Source organism: Nanorana parkeri, unplaced genomic scaffold (assembly GCF_000935625.1).
Source record: "Nanorana parkeri isolate BGI_ZX_2015 unplaced genomic scaffold, ASM93562v1 scaffold327, whole genome shotgun sequence".
Classification (NCBI taxonomy): Eukaryota; Metazoa; Chordata; class Amphibia; order Anura; family Dicroglossidae; genus Nanorana; species Nanorana parkeri.
In genome coordinates, this window is record NW_017306595.1 from 616,057 (window position 1) to 636,964 (window position 20,908).

The 20,908-nt window shown below is 42.7% G+C and overlaps 1 protein-coding gene across 1 annotated transcript in view; it reads right to left on the bottom strand.

Annotated features, from left to right (window-relative positions):
• FCHO2 (FCH domain only 2) overlaps window positions 1-20,908 on the bottom strand; it is a 134,405-nt gene that overhangs the window by 48,298 nt on the left and 65,199 nt on the right. Inside the window, exons 7-8 of the mRNA XM_018558243.1 lie at window positions 3,692-3,790; window positions 946-1,042 (exon numbers count right to left, since the gene is read on the bottom strand). Of these exons, the coding sequence (XP_018413745.1) occupies window positions 946-1,042; window positions 3,692-3,790 (196 nt within the window). The remainder of the gene's footprint in view (window positions 1-945; window positions 1,043-3,691; window positions 3,791-20,908) is intronic.

Consider the following 20,908-nt stretch of genomic DNA (forward strand, 5'->3'; position numbering starts at 1 on the left):
TCCCTGTGCCGATCGTGGATGTGGGCGGGCGAGCGGGGAGGAGGTGCGGCTTGTGGAGCGTGGATGCGGCCGGGCGGGTCTGGCAGCGGCGAGCGTGAGGTGGGGACGAGGTGTGGCGCGCAGCGTGTGTGGAGCCATGAACAGGGCCAACCAATCGGAAGCCGATTAATCGATGAATGAAAAAGTTGACAAATTATGTCGATTAGTTGCTGCAGCCCTAATGTACTTTGGACGGTATTGAGGCATAGAAAGCTATTTACTTACGAATAGTGCTCATGCATGTGTAGACTATGTGCAAAACTTGGTTTAAACTGTTTTTGTCAAAAATCACCTTCTATATGGAGTGAGCATTCTGAACCTAATAAAGTTGGACTGAAACCACTTGTCTCCTTTCCTATTCATCAGCTCCTTGTGTCAATGTATTAGAGCCTTATGGGCTTACGGGCCTGCCCAGTCATCTCCCACTCTGAATCATGCGCAGTGATATCATTTACATTAAGCTGACCTCTTGAATAAAAACCCTCTTGAAGATATCAAAAGCGATTCTTGCAAGTTTAAAGGCAGAAGATGGCTTTCTATCTATGAATCTTATTGGCACTCAGGAGACTTTATATTTATTTAGACACCACCGGAGCTAAACATTTTATTCACCATTGGAGCTAAACATCTTATGACATTTCCGTGATGGCCGTAATATGAGCAGCTTGACTGGGCAAGGTGGAGGATGTGCAAAACAGTGAGGGACTGAGGCGTCAAGCAGTTCCCAAATCAATGTGTTAGAAGCACAGTGCATCTGCCAGGCACTGTGCCCATGTGGGAATAAAAACAACCAGCATGTACACAATTTCAAATGACTCAACATCACCGCTCACACAGCACTAAGTGGTACAAGTCATCTGTACAAGGCGATAAACCAGCAGCCCTCTGCTGAACCGTTGTACTCACCGGGCCTTTCTTTTCCAGTGCCTTTAGACTCTGCAAACTTTTCCAGTAAGCTTTCTACTGTGATGTTGGCCATGTTATTAATAAATTCTTCATGAACCTGAAAAGAAACAATGCAAAGAATTCATGTCTGTGACTTTTAAAAAGAGACATCTTCATACATCACAAAGAAAGGGATATCACAATGGCATATGCACATGACGTGACCCTTGCTATTCCATCTTGCGTTCTTAGCCCTCCCCTCTAACAGTACCTGTGCAAGGAGACTGTTGTCTTTACTGCTCTCTCGTATGCATCAAAGCTCACTAGCAATCTCTTGATAGCAGTTGTGAAAACAAAGATGTGTAAAACACAATTTTATCTTCACAAGTCTGATTTGCAGCCTGCGCTCCCTGTGTAGAACATTATCCCTCCTTTCTCAACGGGCAGGAGTTATTTTTTTCCACTAGCTGACCAACAGAAACTTGCCATGGGAACAATATGGAGGCATCGCCTGAAAATGCCAGATGCGTGCCTATCATGCTGATGTTATGGTGTCAATATTTTTTGAGTCCATAACCTACTTTGAGAGGAATTCTAAGTTTTCTCCGACGAATTTGCTGCATGCGTGTTCCATGTCTGATTTAAAAAGTATAAAATGCAGACAAAGTCAGACAACTAAAAGATGTCAGAAGGAAGCAACCGGCAAAAGAATATTTACATGCTCGACTGTTGTTTGCCGATAGCTTGATGCACACTAAAAAAATTATTTGTTTACATCTTGCTGCTGGCCGTCGGTGGGCAGCAGAATGTTAACAATGGGGAGCAATAGACAGCCTGCTATTTCAAATTGCAATAACCAATAGCAGGCTGGCTATTGTACCGGCCCACTGAGCAGAGCAGTGGACCTGAGGGAGAACGTTCTCTCTCAGGTGCGCTCCTCTGCTCGGTGGACAGGGTTTCAATTGGTTATCCCAAATTGCAATAGCCAATAGTAGGCTGGCTATTGTATCTGCCCACTGAGCAGAGGACCTGAGAGAGAACTTTCTCTCTCAGGTCGCCTCCTCTGCTCAGTGGGCAGGGTTTCAATTGTCAACCTGCTATTGGTTATTGCAATTTGAAATGGCCAACAGCAGTCAGGCCTTTGCTCCTGGCTGCTTACATTCACCTGTTTTGCTGCGGAAGCTAGCCGGCAGGTAAATGGGACAGTGGGGGAAGGGGGATACGGTGCTTGGGTGGTTGCTTGAGAGTTACTAATAACTCCCGAGCAACCAGAAACTACAGTTATCTGGCATCTACCGATCCCCAGGGGTGCAGCTGTGATAACTGGGAGTTTACTGTATTTCACATGGTACACATGGTAATGGCTGTTCATAGACATTTTATCTTCAAGCCCATATAGCTCTATCCAACTTGTAAGCATAAAGGAAACCTGTAACTAGAGAGCATTGGGTGGCTACTACTGTTGATTTTTTCTGCTAGAAAATTCTAGGAGTCTGGCTGTACTGCTGGTGCTCTGCCTTCAATACTTAGACATCCGTATCTGCATATTTGTTTTTGAGTCTGTGAGTCAAACTGTTCTATGAATTTTCTAATGTGGACACTTGTTCTGGGTCCGTAATCCAAAAACGCCAGAAGAACTGCCTGTACTGGGTATCTTCTGATGCCTGTACCTAAAAGACAAGTTCAGTGCAGGTGACATGCCATTGAGTGTGCAACTGCTAAAAATGATAGATAAAGTTGAGGAGTGAGGGAAGGCGGGGATGGGTTTGGCTATGCTAGGTCAGACACTAAGGCAAATAATCTAGACATGTTTATGGCAAGAGGTAATTTGGAAAATATACTTTTTGCCAAAATATATACATTTTAGAAACTAAACTCACAGATACATATGAAGTAATAGAGTCTCATTCAACCCCACAAGATTTCAAGGTTCAAAAAATCATTATAGACACTATTACGTGAAGAGTAATTCCAGACAGCAATCAATAATATATCAGTGAGCAGCTAATAATCTTATCCAGCAAACACTCTGACTGTGCTTAAGTCAGAAAAGTCACTTAACTTGGTGTAGTTTCCTCCAGTTTAGCATAAGTAGCCCATCCCAGGATAAGCTGCACAACAAATGCTGACGTACAGATACACAGACGCAGTCTTTAGACCAGGTCTGCACTTTAAAGCCGAATTTAAATTTCAGTTTAAAATCAGCTAAACATATTCCTGCTGCATCATTACAAAACGTGTGCAAAATCTTACAGTCTGCTTTATTTAGGAAGCGGCCACAGCCTGAGTAGAAAGCCTTTTGCACTACCATCATTCTATAGAGCTGTCACAGCACCCTTTAAAAGCATGCAAAATCTTGAGGCACCCCAGTCTAAAATGTAAAAACTTAAATGTGCCTGCCTTGGATTAGCATCATGCGTTTCAATGGTGCTGATGGACGGCTTGTCTGCACCATGGAAATGCATGAAATTATGCATTTGCATGGTGTTCCCTGACAAAGCCAGAGGGCACACTAGGATGCCACGGCATCTTGGCTGAGAAAAACTGCTATACACAAAGACCCTTGCTCTCTGTGGTGAAGCAGTGGTCTCTCTGCAGTTGTCCGCCATGGCTCTTGCTGAGTCATACCCATAGCTCTGCTATCAGTAAAGTTAATACTTCCTGCAGATTGCAAAGCTCTAGCTGTGACTCAGGTGGTGTGTAGGCTATATAGCAAAGCTGGCTATACACTGGTAGAGCGGAGTGCAAATTAAATATTGAAACTCACCTGGCCGATCTGAATGTGAACCTCACTGACAGAATGAGAAAAGCAACCAATGATATCTTTAACCCGAATGAGATGCGCCTTTTCGATGTCTTGGAATTTCTGTAAATACAAGGAAAAGTAGCAAAATGTAAAAAACATATACACATTATTCCTGAAGTATATATTTTTTTGCATAGAGCAGAGATTCTGAAGTCAGCACACTTAAAGTGCATTGCTGCGATTTTGTTTTCTTTAAAGCAGCCACGGTGATACCACTGCTTTATAATATACCTCTAATATGGTTCCAGAGTCCCCGTCACCAAGCAAGTCAAGGTTGCTGCTAAATAAATCTGTAATACTAAAAAGTGTTGAAAAGTATCCAATAAATGTGAAATTTAGCTTAAGTATAAGGCTATGTTAAGATCTGAGTGATACCTGGGACGCGTGTCTCGGGGCTGCGCGATCGTGTGCTGATGCACACAACGGTTGCTGCGCTGCCCCATTGATTTCAATAGGGTTAAATCCGCGCGGCAATTGCTGAAGTACATATACCTTTTTTTGCTAAACACGAAGCGTGGGTGGAATCGCATGATCCACACGGCGCGACTGGGGTGTCATTAGAAAATAATAGCACTGCTAAATAACGGGCTGCCCGGTGACCGCGCGGCAATCCAGCTCGGTTTTAACGCACGATTGCCGCGCGGTCATAGATTGCGCAGGTGTAGACCTGGGCAATCTGGGACGCGTGATCATGCACAATTGCACACAGTGATTGCCGTGCGGCCCAATTGATTTCAATGGGGTTACATCCTCATGCCTATCGCAGAAAAAAATTACTTTTTTTGGGGACACACGACACGCAGCTGTTTCGTGTTCAGTTGCACAGGCGAAATAGCGGCTGGAAACCCTGTGATCCGTGACTGGGGTGCCATTAGAAAATAATGGCACTGCCAGCGAGATCAGCGGTGGTGGGTGACTCCGTGACCGCACGGCAATCCGCGCAGTAACATGCACGCTCAGGATCGGGCGAGTATATAACATTTTATTTTACTCCCTAGACTAAAACTAGCAGTTAACCCTGGCAGGGCGGGAGTAGCCTCACTGCAAGGGTTAATAAAAATTGTTCTTTAACCACCTCCGGGCCGGCCGTAGTAAAAAAACAGCCGGCCCGAGCTCTCTAGATCTGAGCGGGCGCGCGTGAGCGGGAAATGGCCGTTTTTTAAAAACAGGCAGCGATGCCTGTCACCATACAAGCGATCCGCCGGCTGTAGAGCCGAGTGATGCATATAAAAACAGAGGCGCTGCCATACTTATTTAGGGCATTTACTTGTTTTGCCGTTATTGATAATGGGGCTTTCTCCAATAAAAAAAAAATATAACACTTTCACATGTCTTAAAACTACTAGCTTTATATTCTCCTCTACAGACCAGCGAGTGACATGAACCATGGCCAATGTTGGCAACGCTCCTTTTTCTGACAATAGATTTGTAATTCTGGTCAGCCAGTCACATGATCTGAACACATAACTCATGCTGCTTAGGGAGAAAGGTGACACATAGTTCCTAATTAAGCAAATCTTCTTCCTCAGTTACCAACCTAAGCCTGTGAGTATAAGTTAACGCAGAGGCATATACATAATTGTCTATGCAACACCATCAATATTATTATTCAGTCATTTTCTAACGTAAACTGTCCTTTCCACCAAAATAACTGATTTTTTTTTAATCCTTTCTTTGTATCAGACTTATTTACTAGTCAAACTCTGTTGTACTTCCTTTACATTATATTGCATGAACTGTCTCACTTCTTTCCTCCTTTCTGATCATTTTCTCCGCTTCAAGAGCTAAATCACTGCTCCCTTTTCCTTTTGCTATTCAAGTCCAACTTTTATTTTCATATTGCACAGTTCCCATCACTAAAGTAAAGTGATCCTTCAATATGTACTCCACGGGTTCCACCAGAAATGGTGGCTTCTTCAGGGGTTAAAGTGATATAGCGGATGTGCCTTTGTGCAGATTCAATGGTATAATGCTCCAGGAAGCAGTAATGCCAAAAGTGCCATCTTTCGGCCGAAATAGCGGTGCATCCCGGTTTCTCTCTTCCCCGCTGGGCGCTGCCATGTGTCCCCTCCAACTACACAGCGCAACTTCCAGCGGGGAGCAGAGAAACTGTCACAGGAGGCCAAGCAGTGTGGGGGAGGAGAGGGATGTTAGCGGCCGGCGTCTCTCCTCCCTGCACCGCTCAGCCTCCTGTGACAGATCAGGAGAGTGGCTGTGTGTAAGCGGAGACAGCTGTCACAGAAGGCTGGGCAGGTAGTGCAGGGAGGAGTCAGCTGTCAGAAGAGATTGAGCTCTCCTCCCCGCACTGCTTGCTCAGCCTCCAGTGACAGCTGTCAGGATGGAGAGCGGTTACAAGCAGTCAGTGATCAATGATCGCTGAGTGTTTGTAGATAATTGAGGAGATAGTATGTTTACTATCTCCTCAATTATGAATGCATGGGAGTGATCTACATCACCTCCCGTTCTTTGAGGATTGTGGACATGGCGAATATACTATCTCCACAAGTTATGAATGAACATGAACTCTCAGTATAGAGGCTTTCTGTTCATTATAACTGGGGCTGCAGAAAAAGGAGATTGAGGATCGAAGACTGTGTTCTCCATCTCTTTTAAAAGGGAAATATCAGGGATCTGTTAAGACCCCTAGTATTTCCCCAAAGACCCGACAGTAAAGTAAAAAATAAATTAAAATAAAAATAATTTTTTTTTAAAGTAAGAAAAAAAAATGTCAGGTTTCGACCTTTTATTATTTTCCGTTTTGAAAATTTAATTTCAGTGGACCTCTACTTGCATTTATTCATTTTCCTGGAGTTCTACTTAAAGTGACATTAAACCCTCAGATTTTTTTACATAAACCAATACTGTAATGCGTGCCTTACTGTAATCCATGGTTGTTTCCCTTCTCTTTGCTGCTCTTCCTTTTAAATCTGTATCTGTTCTCATGCTGGGCAGAACTTCTGTTTTGCAGCAGACTGCCTTGTCTCAGGAATGGATACATGGTGTCTGTGTGTAGGTTTGTATAGGCTTGTAACCTGAGCCAGCACTACAGGAAGAGGCCCTGAGCTGAAAAGGGAAGTTCTCCCCAAGCATGAGAAGACATGAGGATTTAAAAGGAAGAGCAGCAAAGAGAAGGGAAACAACCATGGATTACAGTAAGGCACACATTACAGTATTGGTTTATGTTAAAAAATCTGAGGGTTTAATGTCACTTTAAAGACTGCAGTAGAGAAACTCCCCCGGTTTACTGACCTGGTATTTTGTTGATTTCGGAAACAGAGCCATGATATACTGTAATGTGTGTAAAATATGTGTGTATATTAACTCTATGGGACAAAAGTTGCGTGTACACACGGCAAGCACCCAACTTAATTTCCTAACTAGTGATTAGCACTGCACATGCTTAGACAGCGGAATGGGGGGTACAGCAGATGAGGGGAGCAAGGATGTTTTAACCAAAATCTAGTTACACTTTCAATCCTCAGATATTATTTATGTTGTTTAAAAATACTGTTAAGCGTAATAAAATGTTTACAACTGCAGTTTGGTCTACAAACACTAGATGGCATACAACACACAAGAAGTCATCTCTCATACAGTCTGACTACTGAGCACACAAATCCCTTTTAAAGTGACACTAAACTCAGGAGTTAAATCTTAAAAGTCCATTCAAGTACCTTATTAACAAAAATGTATCTTACCCTGTTTCCCCGAAAATAAGACCTACCCCAAAAATAAGGCCTAGTGCTATTTTTGGGAATTGCTAAAATATAAGACCTACACCGAAAATAAGACCTAGTTGTGACCATTCCCAGGGTCAGTGGTGGCATAAGGGGGAACTTGAAGAGCCGCGGGAGAGAATCAGCGGTGCCAACGTAGCCAGTGCTAGAGGAAGCAAGGCGGCAGCGGAGGGAGCAGAGCCGCATAAGCCGATGCCTCCTCTATAGCGCCGGCTCCTATATCATGTGGAGTGATACCAAATGCACTCCGCCTGTGAGGAATTGATAGCAAAAGCGCACTTCACTCATTCTGGCCAGGGATTGGTTACGAAATTGCTCTTGGAAAGGTACGGCACCCCTGACTGCCATGATCACCATATTCTTAACTTTGCCACTCACTCCTGTCTTGTAAGTCTTCTACCGGTAATAAGTGTGGATTGTTGTACATTAAAAAAAAATTAAGACCTAGTGCGTTTTTTTTTGAGCCAAAAAATATATAAGACAGTGTCTTTTTTTCGGGGTTTACCACTCAGGTGTAGATCCTCAAATCATCTCTGAATTGGTGCCGACACTGTCCTTGCTTCTGTACGGGTGGATAGTTGTGTTCGAAAGGAAGGACAGTTGGGAGCTATGCATAATGGTCAACTAACCAAATTGCATGAGTAGTTCAAAACATGCATGAATGAAGTAGTTATTTACTGTGATCAGCAGGCACGCTGCAAGCAGCAATGTAGCCACTAGTGAAGTGTAAACTGGGGGCACCCAGTACAGCAGGACCGTGACAGCCAGAGGTGACCAAGTCCCTGTAGGCGGACAGCAGGACCAAACTGAGGAGCGGAGCTGCACATGGCTCTTGTAGGCAAGATGTTTCCTCACCGCTGAAAGACAGTGCAAAGCATGCACAACACTTCACCCAGCGGATGGCATCACTACTCAATCACTTAGCGTTAACCCCTTCTGCAGTAAAACCAACCAAGAATGGAGGCTTAGGGCACCCAACCCAGACAGCCTATTCACAAAGATTCTCTTCAGAAGCAGGGCAAATCTGAGACAATGCCGTGGCTTTGGACATGGAAAGGGCTCCACGTCTAACTTGTTACAAAGACAGGGATCAGAAAGCACCTTAAGTGGTAGCAGGTGCCAGAAGGTCACTTATAGACCAGCTTTAGCCGTGTCCGGGTACAACAACCCAAAGCTAGGTTGAGGAAAGGCTGATCCAGACAGCTGCCAAATAGAAACCAGCTCAAGCAGTGGTCTAACAAGAATCTTGATGGGAGAAAAACAATGCTAGCAAATTGGTGAGACTTTTCCCAGCAGAGCTGAGGAAAAGACATTCCTCCGCTAAAGACACTATAAAAACTGCTGTTATTAGGAGGGATTATGATGGGCTAGCTTACAATTTTTCCTTGTTTGCCAGTGTCCAATCCTCCTGTAGGCAGCAATATATCCCTGACAGTTCATGACTTCCTGTATATGGTAATGGATGAGAAATAAACATAGTTTATCTGACAGATCGAATCTGAGACAAAAATCTAAGCGTGGCCGGCATAATCTATTTTATTAATGTCTCCAATCTGATTTGTAAATATTAACACTCCATGCCATATGTTAGTTCAGTTTCTCATCAACAAGCATAACAGTATAATAGCTCATGACATAATTACATACCAATGAAGGAGCAGTAGATGGTTATAGGGCAATCTGATTACAATAATTCAGAGACTATATTGAATGGACTTTCAACTAATAGGAAACAGCTCACACAAATGTCAATACCTACTGGAGACTGCTAATCAAACAGCAAGAAAGATGAAGCTATGACACAAAATATTAAATGTGAATTTGCTGGGAAGTCAGTAAAATACAATGTAGAACATTCCAGAGATTCTCTGCTAATAATGTCGGAGGTGACGGTTTCCTCTGTATAGATTAGATAATCAGCATTCACAAGGACACATGAATGAGCATAAGTTCCAATAACCACTGGGTTTTGCAACATGCCTGAAACGTTCCCCGAGCTTCACAGATAGGGAGGCATTGGAATAAGTAAAAAACAATGCAGCATAACTTTGAAGGCACCACACTAGCCTAAGATGTTATGAAATATTATATGCATATGAATGTGTCAGTAGAGAACTCATTTACACTTGTGTGTAGCAGCAATGCTTGTTCATGTGCATTGCCACATGCATGGCAACATACTTGCTCTATGTGCATTGTGTTGCCGTTCATTGTGTCTGATGGACCAAATCATTGTACAGTAGAGCACAATACACCACAATGCATATACTGTGCTTTAAATAAAAATAAAAAAAAGGCTCATGTACGTTTATTTCATTGGATGAGGTGCATTGGCAACCCCATTCATACTGACTGAGCTGCCTTAACACAACACACATTGTGTCCCATAACGTGTGTGCATTAACACACAGCAACAGAACAATTAAGTGTGAATGATCCCTGAATCTTGTGACCTTGCACTTTTACATTATGGCTTAAAAGAAGAACTCGAGCAAAAACATTTTTTCTGTATTGAAGTGCCCCTTCCTGCTCCAACATGACTGCGCACCAGTGCACAAAGCAAGGTCCATAAAGACATGGATAAGCGAGTTTGGGGGTGGAGGAACTTGAGTCTTGACCTCAACCCGAAAGAACACCTTTGGGATGAATTAGAGCGCAGACTGCAAGCCAGGTCTTCTCCTCCAACATCAGTACCTGACCTCACAAATGCACTTCTGGAAGAATGGTAAAACATTCCCATACACACACTCCTAAACCTTGTGGACACCTTCCTAGAAGACTTGATTTTGTTATAGCTGCAAAGGGTGGGCCAACTCAATATTGAACACTACGGACTGGAATACCATAAAGTTCAGGTGCCTGTAAAGGTAGGTGTCCCAAACTTTTGGCAATATAAATGTATATTCTTTATTAGTGTCCCTGCAGTGTGCGCTTCCTGTATTACTGTGAGGTGTGTGTTTACAACACTGTTTGCAGCTTCCGTGTCTGTCGCTGTCTTTGTAATAGGGATGGGAGGGGTCGTATAAGAGGGTGAGGCATGTTATCATGGGATGGCAAGCTGGCCTGTGCTCACACTCACAACCCATTGACGTGTATTGGACCCAAAAGGCATACAAAAACAGATATGCCTCATGCCTACAATTGACCTACAGCGCAGCACACAGAAATGAGGCAGCTAACTGGTTTACATGTTTTTTTTTTACATTATTATGCAAGGTTTTGCACCTGGCATGCGCATTAAGAGCCAAAGGTGTTAGTCACAAAGATCTGCTCATGTGTGGCCAATGTAACAGAGAACTACAAAATCCAGTCATACAAGTCATTACCTCTCCTGTTCCCTCTCACACAATCCCCGTTTAACACCATTGCATCCTGTGAACGAGCGCCAAACATGGGGAAAATGTGTGAATGCAAGTCACAGAATTTGACGCACATGCAGAACCCACTGAAATCAATGGGGATGCATGACAAACAAGAGGGGAAAAAGCACCCGTGAACACGCATCACCATGACGTGCATTCCCAGTACGTGATGGTGTGAAAGAGGATTTAAGAATAACGGTGCTTTTAGAACAGTTATCCTTTAACGAATCTTATACTCACCTCTTCATTCCTGACAAATCTCTGCTGTATGGCTCACTGGGGGCCACATAGGTACCATTGCCGTCTGCCAGCCAGGCATCTTCTTTTGTATGGTAAATCTCCATTTACTTCTATGAAGAGGCCGTGCATTATCTATCCTGTCCATAGCAATGAATGGAGATGCTTTCATACATGTGCAGAAGCTGCCCGGTAGTGGTGGCAGAGCGAAGATCTGGAAGGACTGAGGGCAGGAGAAGTGCTAGGACAGTTAAAACAATTGTACTTAAACTCCAGTTATCATTTAAATGTGTTCCTTCACAACAGAAAAGCAAGCCAGTCTTATGAGGGTTCTGTGGCTCCGGATGAAAAGAAGGGTGAGCTGGACTGCAAAAGAGAGGGCATTCAGAGGCTCATCATAGCCAGCAAGGCCAGTTGGGCACGCAAAGCTACCACATCTAGACGAGGTTTGCAGTCATCACAACACACCCCCAACCACAGCCAGAATCTTTCTATAGCTAGAATAGTACATGATGTTGATCCAAGAGAACCAGGTGTGGTGGAATGTTACTCCTTATTACGTAAGGAGGCCATTAGGCCTTCCATTGCCATGATTTTAATCATTCTGGCAAACAAAAGGGCCATCTTGGGAGAGACTGGTTGTTTCCATAGGACAAGAATATATGCCTTAGCTGCATTAAGTAAATGTTTTGTAATAGACCCCCTATAATGTTTTGCCAGATCATTATTAAGATGGAGCAAGTAGGGAGCTTGGTTCTCCCCTAGGTTGATGGAGGTGAGGCAGAGCGTTAGTCTTTTGACTTTCTTCCAAAAAGAGACGGGCTAGGGGGCAGGATAAAAAAAAAGGTGTATGTGAGGTAGTACTATTTTAAAAAAGGGCCATCGTCAAAGTAATCTGCAAAAACAATGGCAAACTGGGATTTTGTAAAAAATTTTTTACATTGGAGTAAAGTGCATAGGTTACCCATAACTCCTCAGAATCATGTTTCCATTTCCACAATGTAAGATCAAGACAACAGATCTATAGGAAACGGTTTTATTTCCTACTGCTCCGATTTTCAGAGGCAAGCCCTCAAGCTGTCATTGGACCACAATCTAAATGCATTCCTAACTTTTCTTTTTACTATTGTACACATATGAAACCAGTGCTGTTCACATGCACACAGGTCTCTATGTTTTTGCTTGTGCAAAAGATCAGTGGCAAGTGTTGTAATCAGGGAAATCCTGCAACTTCATACTGGATAACAACAAGGCTCTGAAAGGACTGTAATGTACAGTGGACACTGAAGGGAGTAAACTGCAGATAAATAAATGCAAGCTTAGCAAACAGGAAAAGGTCTGCAGGAAACATGTGATGGGCGAGAGGAATTGTACAACATCAGCAGATATGACAAAAGGATCTTGCAAAGCACTGCCCAGATCATGAGTACTGAAACTGGACAGGCTGAGAGTTATATAGCACATGCTTGTGTGTGTTTATAGGTAAAACCAAGGGGTGCATCACCTCACATATACACCATACAAGTAAGATATTAAAAGGAAACAAATCATGTCAAAATCCTTTGCTGTTTAAAATAAGTACATGATGGGAAAAAGCATTACAAGAGTTCACCTTAATTGAAAATCTATTCATTACATACTAGATATAGGCATCTGACGTTGCAAGCAAATCTTGACTTTTCCTGAAAGAGTCAAGCTTCACCCCAACTCTCTGTTGATAAATGAGGCACACCTTAACAATAAAATACCAGTAGGGGGGCCCGACATGTAGAAGGGGTAAGACTATGCCTTACAATGGCATAAAATTACATAGCATTTTGTGCGTGTGTGAGAGGCAGTCAGTACCCATTCCCCTGTATATTGTATTCCTTGAGGAAGACCTCTAGACATTTTTGAAGGTGTCTATACTCTCAGCTGATACTACTACCCGGGGAAGGAAGTTGCACAACTTTACTGCACTAACAGTAAAGAATCCCCTATGCAGTTTGAGATTAAACCACATTTCTTCAAATCTCAGGTAGCCGCTTGTCTTTTTAGGGACCTCAGAGTAAACCACTTCTTACCGATCATTCCGTCACCCATTTAACAATTTCTACATTGGAGATCCTGTCCCCTCTTAATCACCTCTTCTCCAGAGTGAATACATTCAATTCCCGTAATATATCCTTATAGCTTAGGTCCTCCAGCCCCCTTTCCAACTTTGTTGCCCTTCTCTAGACTCTCAAGTTCATGGACAACCTTCCTATTGATCAATGCCCAAAAATGAACTGCATACATGTTGCATCTTAACATGAGCTTGTTTGGACAAGGACTCTTGACTTTGCTGTGTATCTTTTACTACACAACTTAATGACACACACAAATACTTTATACCATATTTGAATAACGTATTCCAGCTTGCCCCAATGTATTTTGTATAGTATTAGGGGAGAGACATATTATATATCTACACATGCATACACATGTAACAAAGTGGAGTGCACACATAATGACTCATTTACATTCCAACAGCACAACCACCAGCTTTTGCTAACAGTAATGCAGAATCTCCCAAAATGCTTTGCCAGTGGCAGTACCTGAGGAATCTGACCTCTTCTGCCACTCTGCATATATAACACACAGAGGTGTGGAATGCAATTTACATCCAGATTAAACAGCGAAATAAACGCCAGCTAACATTTAGAACCACCCATGCGGGCCAATGCTTTTAGCTGTACGGTTAAAACTGCTACTTATACTATATTTTAGACAATTACAGCTTAATTATAAAAATTGCTCTCCAATAAAATATAAACAATTATAAGATCTGGTGGCAGATATAAACACTCATTATCCATGTAAGCATTCATTTTTTTAAAAATTTAGCGCATTTTTAAATATAAATAGCCTTTATAAGTACTGTAATGTGTCTTGACATCGGGCTTCTGTGAATCACTGCACAATAAGACTCAGACTGGATGAAGAGCTTCTGCTGCACTGCATAATGCTCCCAGTGCCCCATCTACAACATGCTCACAGAAAGTACAGTTGGAGCAGGAGACTGGCTACCAACCTGCATTGCTTAACAAAGTTTATTTTAATTGCCTAACAAGTTGCACACTCACCTTCTCATTGCTCCCCTGCCCTGGCCACCATGCATATAGAAAAATACCCAGCACCCAGCGCTTCCAGGTATGGAGGAGAATGTGACTCCAGAAATTGGCAATTGCTAGCCATCATACACTGTCAGAGAATGACGGCCATTGAGTCCCAAGCTCTGTGTAAACACCAAGTCAGGACTTGGAGTTTGCATAGAAAGTCTAGGTATGGCATATGGTATAGATCTGTCTTCCAAATCATTGCATCAGTCAACAGGCGTTTTCAAATACCCAGAGAACCTGTATGTCTTAACAACAACAGAAAAGGCACCAGCTGTAATTTTGTTACACTGACTACTCGACTCCAGGATTTTACCAGTCCTGCATATTCTTATCAATAAGAAAGCAGTTATTACAAACATAAGCAATAACCTGGACTTTACATCCCAGCTTTTATAAAAAAAAATTATCGAATTAACTTTGGAAGCCTACCATAAATGAGCAAATACATTAACTACACTCAAATCTTAGATTTAGGCCAGTGGCCAAGAAAGCTATTAGTTAATGAATAACATGCAAAATCCTTCCTGCTGAATCCAGGCGTGTAATCACACGGGAATGCAATAAAAATAATGTCTGCAATACAAGAAGCTTGGGAGGAAAACAAGAATAAGGCAGGTTTGGTGTAACACACACACCTTCTCCTCCATGTGAGCCTCCATTTTGCATATTGTTTTCTCTAACGTTACACACACGTTATCCGCCAGTTGCATTGTTACACTGCAGCTTTCCAGAGACTGTGTGTGAAATTAAGCAGGTGTGGAAAAATGCTGTAATGAATGCTTTCAGAAACAGATTTTTATTGTTTATTTTTATCAATTTACAAAATGCAAAGTGAACAGAAGAAAAATCTAAATCAAATCAATATTTGGTGTGACCCTTTGACTTCAAGTCTGCATCAATTCTTAAGGTGCCCATACAACTGACGATTATGGTACGCTAATCGCAGGTGATCCCGCGATCGTACCATAATCGTAAAGTGTATGGGCAACGTGCGACCGCATTTACTGTAGGGTCATCCGATTTTCATATAACGAGTACGCTAGAAATCCCGCCGAAAATCATACGATTTTTGGCGGGTTGGACAATTTCATCGCAAGACGAAAGCCGCACGGCCCGAGGTGCGCCAGCGCACACTGCCTGCTCACCATTGCAATCATCTGGGGGTGCATACTACACCAGCCCCTGGAAGAAATCTAGCTGCAGTTCAGGGTTAAAGGAGAAGTATGGGCAGAATCAAAAACACTGTGCTTTCTCCAATGTTTATAGCCAGCATGGGAAACTGCAGCTGTCAGATGCTGGCTCTAAGAGCTCACCAATCACATGACCGTCAGCTCTCAATCACTGATCTCAGCAGAGAACAGGGACTATCAGTAACTGCCCCCCACAGGGATTGCCAAAATGTGATCTGTGGGTGGCCCTATCTCAACAAAAGTTGATTAGACTTTTTTGAAGTGACAAGTAGGAAATTTGCCGCTGTTAGTATACATTTGTTTATTCATGCTGTTAGTGTGGATGGAGGAATCTGTGACTGAAGCTGTACCCAGCTTCAGCCATGTGCAGAGGCAAAGCCAGCTGTCAGTTAGGCAGCCGGGCTGACTCCTGACAATATTCTGTGGCTGTGCACTGTCAGCTGACACTGGGTCACAGTAATACATTCATAAATGTACTCCTATGACCCAAAAGAGAAGTAAATCCACAATAAAATTGAAGTAGTAAAACAGACACAACATATTTACTGGTTTAAAAATTCATGGCAGGTCAGGCAACATCTCATTTCTGTAGAGTTCACTGTTCCAGAAATCATGCTTTAAAAAGTTCACGTTCCCACGGCTGACTAATCAACAATGGAAAATCTGAGGTTTTGGAGCCTTTTATTAATCCAAGTTACAAAGTTGCAGAAAGCAGCAATAGAGTCTGGAGCTTCTCTGTGTGTGGACACTGGAGATAATTATTTAGAAGATCTGTGCGCATGGCAAGGTTTGCACCACAACATATCAGCTCTGCCTGAAGGATGACAGACTTAACAAAATAAGTCACTCTGTCTAACACATACATTGTTTCTTTAATCCGTAACAATTTCCACTTACGGCTAACAAAACGAATATTAGTGCTCTTAAAAGCAGACCTTTACCCCCTTTTACCCAAAATCACATCAGCAAGCCGATTTAAAATCATCTTACATTCAGTAATTATAGTAGTAGTAGTATAGTAGTTAAACAAACTTGTTTTTCATTTACTTACAAATAGACTTCATCTACTTCCTGGTCCAGTTCTGGCACAAATGATGTAAGTGCCAAAGTGTTGCATCCTGGTAAGGTTACGTCAGCAGAGCATTGCTGGGAAATCTCATCTGTAATATCATGAGATCTCAGGAAAAGGCATTTTCCTCCCAAGTTGATGTGCATGGTTACATGTCCTAGTCACATGTGCCAGAGTTTAAGGAAGTAAATGGAGAGCTAGTAATCTGCCCTTAGTTAACATGGCCACTGCCAGAACGAAAAGAGAAATAAGGTATGCGAAGAATAGAAACCCGGCAATTATCTAGAAGTATGTGTTTGTAGATTGTCATTACTACACATTTCTTAAGGTGTGTTTGTTGTTATTTTAAAGATATGGGTAAAGGTCCGCTTTAAGTAAAATACCAAACACTGCCCACTAAAATAAACAGCAGGGACTATCTGAGAGACCTCCATTGCCCCGATCTTTTTGGATGAGAACTATTCCTAATCTATTTATCATTATAGTATAGAGATATTGGCAAGTGACATAACTACTCAGTGCCTACCACAAATTGGAATGTTAGTTATGAGTGGCCTTAATCCAAGAATTCAGGAGACAGTCATTCAAGGAGTTAGGGACCTCAACATTTACTAATCGGTATACAAAAGGCTCCACAAATGATAAGCGCAAGTTTCAGAAGTGTTAGCAGCTAGGCTCTTAAGCCTGGTATACATGCTTCGAATTTCTGCCAGTTCTTGATTAACTGGCCAAAATTTGATGTGTGGGTTGCACTGTTGGCACCTTTCTGACCGGTATCCCTCGATCAGCTGATCAAAGGAGCATGTTGGAAAATTGTCGGCAGTCAATGAGAGCTGCCAGCTCTTTTTGGGTATTCACACAGCAGCTGTAGGAGATTCCTCTATCAAGGCTCTTAAGTATTAATGGAGAAATCTGTTCTATTTTCCTCGTTCAGCCAGCAGGTTGAACAAAGAAAACAGAAGTGTGTACACCCAAAGTTAGGCTTTGTCCACACCAAAGCTAGAAACTGTTTTTGCCTTAGCTAAAGGTGGCTAAACAGCATGAGGCTGAATGTTTCACGTGCCAAAACATTGATCATGCCATGTGTACCAGCTGTATTTCCAGTTACAACAAAGCTGGAGGCAGAGATATAAAAAAAAAAAAAAAGGTCTGCAAAAACAGCATCCACTTGCTTCCCTATTGACAACCAGAGACAACCCAACTGACTGCCACTATAATAGCTCATTATCCACCGCTGTACTGACTGATGTACAAGTAACAACACCCCAAAAACTGGTACAGTATATGCTATATTTACGGTGCTATACATCACATTCCCCAGACATCTGAACTCAGTATACTCTATTGCAGGGCTCAAACACCCCAGCCAGTTGAGGAAGAGAGCACCTGAATTAGATCAACTGTGCACTGTAAGTCCCTGTTTTTTCTGTGTTACACCGCTGAACTCTGCACTACGAGTTACATTACTGACCTCTGTACTGCTGACCTTTGTACTGTGCGTCACACCGTTGGCCTGTGCACTCAGTTAAATTACTGATCTCTGTACTCTGCGTCACACTGCTGGCCTCTGTATTCGGCATTACACCACTGACCTCTGTACTCTGCGTCACACCACTGACCTGGAGGGGTTAAGTCCGGGGCAGGGTAGGGGTGAGGTGGGGCAACTGGTGGCGAGAAACTTAAGGGCTGGCTAGTAGCTCAGGACTTTAAATTTTGAGCCCTGATCTATTGTACAGTCTCATCACCAAAACTCTTCATAGGAATTTGGTATTTCTTCCAGTTCAACAAATGTTTCCTTTTCTTATAAAAAGAGGACTATGAACAAGCACTTCGCTCCTCCCAAGACCTCCCCTGCTGTCTGGCTCCCTCATCACCTCCTCCCATGCTCGCCTTCAAGAGTTCTCCAGAGCCTCTCCCATCCTCTGGAACTCAATACCACAACCTATCCAGCTATCTCCTAATCTGCCTGCCATTAGGCGATCCCTGAAAACTCACCTCTTCATGGAAGCCTATCTACCTCCTCTTAAAAACTGAACATGTACTTCTTCAATCAGCTTGTGCCTCACAGTTATTACGGTCTGTCACTTGCCCCCCTTGTAGCTGGTAAAGCTCTCCCGAGCAGGGTCCTTCTAATCCTTTTGTATTGTATTGTAATTGTAGTGTCTCCCCATATGTTGTAAAGCGCTGCATAAACTGTTGGCTCTATAGAAACCCTGTGTAATATTAATAATGAAAGCGGAGCTTACAGTAAAAATTCAAGTTCACTTAATCTATGTGGGATCCATTCCCCAATACCTGTAGGAAAAAATATTTAAATATACTTGCCTCAGCACCTAGGTGAGGGTGACTTCAACATCTTTCCGGCAAGATCCCAAATAATGCCGATTAGGTAGAAGCACCGTGCTGTAGTGTCATCTTGTAATTTGTGGACTAGTCTGCATTCTCAGGGATCTTGTCAGGAGGATGGTGATATCTCCCCCTGCAGTACGAAAGCCGGAAGATAGGGAAGTATATTAACTTTTCCCTATAGGTTTTGTTTTTACAGGGGCTGTTAATGACGAGGGAGGGGCATGGTATTTTAAGTCTACAAAAAAAACTCCCTTATACTTAAAACAAAATAAAAATGAATTCTCAGGTTAGTGTTACTCTATTTGCCAAATCTTCACTGTGCAGCCCACAGGAAGCCGCACGGACATCACTGCAAAGCATCCCAGCCAAGAAGCTGCTTCTTCTGTGCATGCATGGGGAAAAAACCCTTTATTCCCTGAGCATGTCATTGGGATGCAAACTTAGACGATCTCTCCGAAGGAATTAAGGGGATTTTTCCATGTATGAAAGTGAAGTTGACTGGTATTTGTATTTGGTAAATTGTTTAATGTATTTTTGTTTACAAACATCTAGCATAGGTACCTGAATATATCTTCTTATCACCCTTCTATCATCTCCTGAAAAGCAGCACTCGGACCTGGACAGGGAAGGGCAGCATAAGGAGTGAATTAGGCTCTGATGCATGCGCATGTGCTGACAGGAACATGCAGATAGGAGCAGAGTAGATGGCTTACTGTGTTGCTACGCCTCTTTTGCCCTCAGCAAGAGGTGACATCAATGTCTTTCTAAACCAACAGACACAACTGCTTACATACTATATGACTATTTAGCTTCTTTTTTTTTTTTTAATTATGAAGCTTTAAATAATACCCCAGCTATCTTCCATATGTAATAGTGAACCTGTCACAGCAGCAGCTTCTCTACAGCAAAAGTACACCGGAACGTGACTAGTCCAAATCATTACAGCAAACATAGCTAGATTAAACTGCAAACCCTTAGATTTGATTAATGTTTAAAGCACCAGCTTTGTTTGCTTTTGTATTGTATTGTCCAGGTAATTGTAAGCTAAACTGTTACTGTTTAAAAAAAGGCAAACAGAACAGCAGACAAGATACAATGGGCCTCTCTGTCCGTCCTTAGTTTAGTCTCATCTTCTCCAGTATGTCAACAGCTATGGAGCCTGTGATCTGTACTAGAGAACAGCTCCAGGTATGTGTCTAAAAATATTTATGCTGTATTGTAAAAACATGCCCTGTCTTTATGTACAGCTATTGGGCTCTGGTATAATGCCCCATTCACAAGGGATTCTAGTTCTGTCTACATCCAGGGACAATCATCTATCCAGAACCGCAGGTAATCACAACACATATGATTAAATGCGGACTGTCGCTGACAGATGTGGCTGCCGTCAGCCTGTCATCAACCTGAACGGACGCAGTCGGGTTTCCTGCCCCAAGAAGCCATAGGTTCTTGTGGCAGGAATCCCCCGCAGCAGATTAAAGCCCCCTGTGAATTGTGCCTAAGAGGTACAGTTTTGAGGGAAGTGGCAGGAATGTATCCCTCACTGGGAATTTTGCATAAATAAGCTTCAGCGCTTTGGGTACAGCAGTCCTCATCTATAGCAATATATGGGGAGTCCTTTGTGAACACTTGGACCTCACATATCGTGGAGTGGGGGATAAGGACATTTTACAGTTGTGGCCATACATGTCACAGTGGGTGCATCTTACAGTTATGGTCATACATGTCACAGAGTGGGGGAGATATCTTGCAGTTATGGTCATATATGTCACGGAGTGGGTGGTATCTTACAGTTATGGTCATACATTTCACAGAGTGGGGGGCATCGTGCAGTTATGGTCATACATGTCACGGAGTGGGGTGCATCTTACAGTTATGGTCATACATGTCACGGATTAAGGGGGCAGAACATTTCAGTTATGGGTCATGGCCTGGCAAGAGCTTAATTTCAAAGTAAACCTGAGCATTTCCATGTATATGATGAGAAAATGCATAAGTAGATGGTACTACAAAACAAATGTGTTCTGTCAAAATTCAAGCTTGGCCTCATTTATTTGCCTTTGTATCTCTAAATTGAACTTGTCATCGACCTAA